At 30.0% G+C, this 6,409-nt stretch overlaps 1 protein-coding gene across 4 annotated transcripts in view; it reads right to left on the bottom strand.

Moving 5' to 3' along the window:
• Window positions 1–5,362, bottom strand: part of LOC144971485 (uncharacterized) — a 26,979-nt gene extending 21,617 nt beyond the window's left edge. For 3 of the 4 annotated variants that reach the window (XM_078912439.1, XM_078912441.1, XM_078912442.1), the window contains exon 1: window positions 5,117–5,362. In XM_078912439.1, coding sequence (XP_078768565.1) covers window positions 5,117–5,200 — 84 coding nt within the window. In that variant the 5' untranslated portion in view covers window positions 5,201–5,362. The remainder of the gene's footprint in view (window positions 1–5,116) is intronic. The other variant, XM_078912440.1, reaches the window with a different exon arrangement.
• Window positions 5,363–6,409: the final 1,047 nt, after the last annotated feature.

The raw sequence follows: 6,409 nt of genomic DNA, 5'->3' as shown, positions 1-6,409 counted from the left end.
TTACTGCCTTATATCTCTCTATGACCAAGTGATTTCTATGAACAACACATGAAGATAGGAGAGAATATAGAAGAGTGGCTGAGATGGAAATATGGATAATGGTAAACACACACACACACACACACACACACACACACACACACACACACACGAGAGAGAGAGAGAGAGAGAGAGAGAGAGAGAGAGAGAGAGAGAGAGAGAGAGAGAGAGAGAGAGAGAGAGAGAGAGGGAGGGAGAGAGAGAGAGCTCTGTAAGAATTCTTCATGAATTGTTATCAAATAAAAGGAATTCATAATGAATACCATAAACAAATATAGAATAAAAGAACAAAGGAAAAAAAGAGGGAAAGATAGAAAAAAGGGAAAACAAACCAAAATCGCATTTATTATAACTTATAAAATTGCCAAATGTTCTACCATCATACTACAGCTACAGAGTAAAAAAAAAAGATGATCGTTTTCGACCATTTTGTCACCCAAGGCCCTCCAAGTGTCCCTTTAGACATTTGGTGCCAGTCTGTCTAGGCTGACGTCATAAATATGGGAGTGTCACCAAAATTCATGCAACCTAGAACAATGTCAAAAATGACATAAGACATAATGGTGATTTTTCGGTGGAACAACCACATATCCGACAAGTTTGACATGGCAAAATCAGCGGAAAATTTCTGAAAAAAAACCTAGAATACCAGAATTCCGTGGAAAATTATCATCACTGATAAAAAAATTTTTTTAAAGAGAAAGGAAAATAGCAGTTATGGGAATGGAATGCCTGAAAAATAAGACATAACTTAAACCATTGCCGAACAAGTTAAAAGAGCAGAGAAAAGAAAAATCGAAGCCATCAACTACCACCACATAACAATTTATACACAGATTGTCTTGACTATTAACCACCTATAATAATAATAATAATAATAATAATAATAATAATAATAATAATAATAATAATAATAATAATAATAATAATAATAATAATAATAATAATAATAATAATAATAGTAATAATAATAATAGTAGTAATAATAATAATAATAATAATAATAATAATAATAATAATAATAATAATAATAATAATAATAATAATAATAATCAATATAATAATAATAACAATAATATTAATACAATAATTATAATAATATAGATCTTTATTGTCCATAAATACAGTAAGAGCTCTGAATATCATTACACACTTTTTAACGTATTCAAACCCTTAGCGGACAAGTGGGATTCTTTTTGTTTTGTTTTGCTGTTTTCTTACTATATCACACGAGATGATAAGTAGTGTTGAATGCTTAATGAGTAGCCAATGGAACAACATATTCACATTCTTCTTTGTGTTGTTTAAAGTGAAAATGAAATTTCAATCCATCAAAATCAAGGGTAATGGGTTTCAGCAAAAAGGGTTTCAAATAAGTGACCAACAAGTCACATCCTATTCAAGGTGTTTGTCAACAATGTATCATTTATATTGGTCTTTCCCAGTTAGTATACACACGCTTAAGGCATTGTTGAAAAACAAAATACACACTTCAGATTATAATAACCTTAAAGCCGCAATATCATTCATATCCATCATTGATTTATATCCTTTACAATTAAAGTCTTTCTTCGCACTGAATTAAATGAATCAAAGAATGTTTGTAAATTTTGAAATATTGCATATGTATAACTCTAAATTTTCAAACAAACACTAAAATAATTCCATATAAACAAAATGAAGCATATTAAAAAACTTGCATCCTTCAATTTTCCAAACATGTGTATCTTTTTAAACATGTTTTCAAATACAAATTGCTATATATAATTAAATCAAATAAATGAGATTAAAGAGAAGGTGTGCAGATTTGGGATGCAATGGGAAGCAAAAAAGTCAAACACCAACGTTCCGTCCTAGTTAGAAACTATTATCACTTTTTTATGAGATAATAGGTCACTGCAGTTCAGCCCAAGCTCACTTAAGGGTTTCAAATAAGTGACCAACAAGTCACATCCTATTCAAGGTGTTTGTCAACAATGTATAACTTAAATTGGCCTTTCCCATTAATTAACCCACTTAACCCTGAAGTGCATTCCTCCCACCAAATCCAAGCATCAGTAACACACTTTATAGTCACCTGGAACAACTACAAAAGACATCTAACTTCTACGTCATGGCACAAGACCGAAGGGCTAGAGCTCAGGTGGTCGCTGGTTCGGATAAGTAAGTAAGTAAGTAACCCTGAAGTGCACTACCGTGGTGAAAGCAACTCTATTCACTACCTGTATCCTGCTGTTATCGGAACTGCAGTGAAGTGAGCTCGACGTTTGAATGTCAGACATTTTTTGCTTTAATAAACCAAGCACTACACATTTGAATGATTTGATGACTACAATGTGTTGCATACCAAATAAATCTTCAAAACTTCTGCTATAACACACATATCTTTGTTAAAACTCCAACAAAACTGGTGTTATTATATCGATACAAGATGCACAATGAAAAACATTTATTTTCAACAACAAACGATTTTAATCCTTAAAAATAAATTTCACAATGGATTTTTTTTCAACTAAAAGAATTCAATTGTTAAAGCTGCCATGACACTTGATATTCAAAATTCATTTAATTCTTCACCAAGAAGGTCCTAAAATCATGATGTAAAGTGTTGTGGTCATACAAATTAGTCTACATTTTACGTAAAAATTCTCCCAAAGGCTACGAAGATGCTTAAACATATATATACAAGTATATATTTTTCTTTCTATTTCTATCTCTCTATATTTCTATATTACTATCTATCTATCTATCAATCAATCAATCTATCCAGCCCTCCATCTATACTCTTATCTCATTCAATAGTAAATTAGCCGAGACACAAAGACATATATACATACATGTGCATGCATAAACAGAGAGAGACAGAGAGAGAGAGAGAGAGAGAGAGAGAGAGAGAGAGAGAGAGAGAGAGAGAGAGAGAGAGAGAGAGAGAGAGAGAGAGAGAGAGAGAAAGAGATAGACAGAGACGGACAGACAGAAAAAGATAGAAAAATGTATTTATGATAGTTAGATAACAACTTCTTTCAAATGTAAGAATAACATTCAATTTTATCTTCACATTTTTACAAGAGACAATTCTCCTTACAATAGGGTCAAAATTTTGAGGATGGATGTAACAGTACCAGCAGCTACAAGGACCAATTTTCCACAAAATGGCTATATTCAACAACTTATATTTATAAAGTCACAAGTAAGGACCATGACAGTTATGCACTGAAATATATCCACTGTGGAATATTATTATAAATTTTCTTTTCTTTTATTTTTTTATCTTTTTAGATGACAAACAAGAGGGGGGAAAAAGATGTCCCCATTGGAAACTGAACCCAGAACCTTCAAGTTCAGAGTCAAACAGCTTTTACTTTTAACCACTATGTTTCAGATCCACCCGACTTGTGGAGCTTATTAACCACACATGTCTATTTTAAATAGTATTTAGAAGAAACATCAGACTTCTTTAACTACATTGAGAAGGGAGGAAGACAAGGTTGCGTCTTATCACCGGGCGTTTTTAACATGTCAGTGAACTAATATTCAAAGAAATTGTAGATATGAAAGATGCCATCCTAGGGGGGCAGAAAATGAATAGCATAAGATACGCATATGATGGTACTCTGATGGCATACTTTCCAGAAAATGTGCAGAAAATTTTAGATATCTGATGAGCAAAGGTGAAGAGATGGGCCTGAAATTAAATGTTAAGAGAACCGAATGCATGGTGGTCTCAAAGAATCACAACATAACTTTTCACTTGTCAAATAAAGGAGAGTCCATCAAACAAGTAAAGAGATTTAAATATTTAGGCACTATCATTACCCATGATGCACAAGACATAGAGGATATAAAACAAAGAATAGCAATAGGAAAAAAATGTGCTTCATAAAATTAAAATGCAACCAGTTGTGTCAAACAACAATCTGAAGTTGAAGACCAGAATGAACATAGTGGAAACAAATGTTATAATTATAAGTTCCCTTTTATACGGTTGTGAAACGTGGACGCTTGACAAAGGATGTACTAGGAGGACAGAGGCATTTAAAATGTGGATGTTTAGAAGAATGTTGAGGCTATCATGGACAAACAAGTATACAAACGAGGAAATGCTAGCAAAGATGAGAAAAGGAAGAATATTGATAGATACCATCATTGCATGAGAAAGAGGCAGTCATGTTTTCTGGGATGTGTGGATGAGACACAAAAGAGAAAAGTTGGAACATCTGGGATGATCAAAGGAAAGAGAGCTAGAGTAAGAGAGAGAATGACATACTGAAATAACAAGAATGACCAAAAATGATTTTTAAAACAACACAGATTTCATACACACTGCAGAGGATCATGATACGTGGAGACAGCTGACCGGCAACATGCTCAAGAGCACAATGGATGATGATTTAGAAGATTTTTTTTACTATAATGAACACACTTTTATTTTGTTTTATTATAAATGTCGGTTGCACATTAGCAGACAAAACAGCTCACAGATGTCTTCCTTTTTATAGCTTTAGTGTCTCTATTCTAATGACAATGACGACCAGCCAAAATACCGAAACGATATCTGGTGTATCATTTGAAATCGTTCTATTTGAGCAATATCTAGTGTTAATGTTATGTTAAGTGTTGCTCATCTAGTCACTTCCAATTATTATTATTAGTATTATTTTGTCACTTTTCCATTTCAATTTTATAATTTCTTCAGTTTGTTTCACTTGATGAGATGTTCCACAGATATTTTATGGAAGTGTCAAGGGAGACCAAAAGGAGACCGAGAAGAAAAACACGATGAAAGAATGATACTATTTACTATGTGGCAATATCAATATCAATAGATGTCTATCAAAATCAATGATTTATAAATTTATGAATTATATGACTATGACATGAATTGTAATTGAGAACGACAATGACAATGAATGAGACAAGACAGATCAACCTATTTTCATGTTTAATTCATTTTTTTAAAAATATTTGAATATCTTGTAAAATAGCCAATAATATATAAATACGAATATCAGTTCCTTGTTCAAGACAAAACTAAAACTTATGTCTGAAAGTCTAAGTATCTTCTGGAGTAACTTACAGATCGAAATATTTTGAATGGAGCATTCAATTTACGTTCAGGAGGCGATTTGATCATCCATCCAGAATGCACAACGTTGTTCATTTTGGTAGACGCCCTTCACCTCCTTGTTCATTAGGCTTCTGTTTTATACTGAAAAACAGGCCATAATTATATGAAACCACAATATTTATGAAAGGCGACACATACAAAATGCCACAAAATTGTCTCGATATCCAGTTCGAAGGAAAACAGGAAGTGGTTGACAGAGTTTTTGGTTGCGACTTTCACAATGTCCAGAAATGTTTAGGAAATGTTGCCAATTTGCTAAATTTGTACACTTTCAGGTCTAATAATATTAAAATCTTATCTATTCTTTTCAAAGGCTAACTAGGATAATTATCATTTCAATGCCTAAAACATGAATATGATATTGAAACAACAAACCGCATTTGGTTTTGATGATGACAAACATTAGTCGTATTCAGTTCTTTGTCGATAAATTTGTTTCAAAATGAATGCCATTCTAAATGATAAAAATAAGACACACTAAAGAGTTTTGTATAAATTTAGTATATCAAGGCTTTTTAAAATAATAATGTTATTAATAATAAAAATGATGATAATAATAATATAAAAAAAATAAAAAATAAATAAATAAATAAATAAATAAATAAAAAATAAAATAAAATTAAATTAAAAAAAAAAAAAAAAAAAAAAATAATAATAATAATAATAATAATAATAATAATAATAATAATAATAATAATAATAATAATAATAATAATAATAATAATAATAATAATAATAATGATAATAATAATAATATTTATTATTATTATTATTATTATTATTATTATTATTATTATTATTATTATTATTATTGTTATTATTATTATTATTATTATTATTATTATTATTATTATCATTATTACTATTATTATTATTATTATTATTATCATTATTATCATCATCATCATCATCATCATCATCATCATCATCAGCAGCAGCAGCAGCAGCATCATCATCATCAGCAGCAGCATCATCATCATTATTATTATTATTATTATTATCATTATTGTTATTAATATTGTTATTATTATTATTTTTACTATTATTACTATTACTATTATTATCTTTTTTAGTATTATCGTTATTATTATTATTATTATTATTATTATTATTATTATTATTATTATTATTATTATTATTATTATTATTATTATAAAAGTGGCTGTATTCATTGATCTGACATGGTAAGTCACATGAAACTCCTCATAAAGGTTGCAAGAGTAACTCGTAACACAAAAGTAG

This window comes from Berghia stephanieae, chromosome 4, assembly GCF_034508935.2.
Source record: "Berghia stephanieae isolate SIO BIC M18660-M18661 chromosome 4, UCSD_Bste_1.3, whole genome shotgun sequence".
Classification (NCBI taxonomy): domain Eukaryota; kingdom Metazoa; phylum Mollusca; class Gastropoda; order Nudibranchia; family Aeolidiidae; genus Berghia; species Berghia stephanieae.
This window is presented reverse-complemented; position numbering and strand designations above follow the sequence as displayed.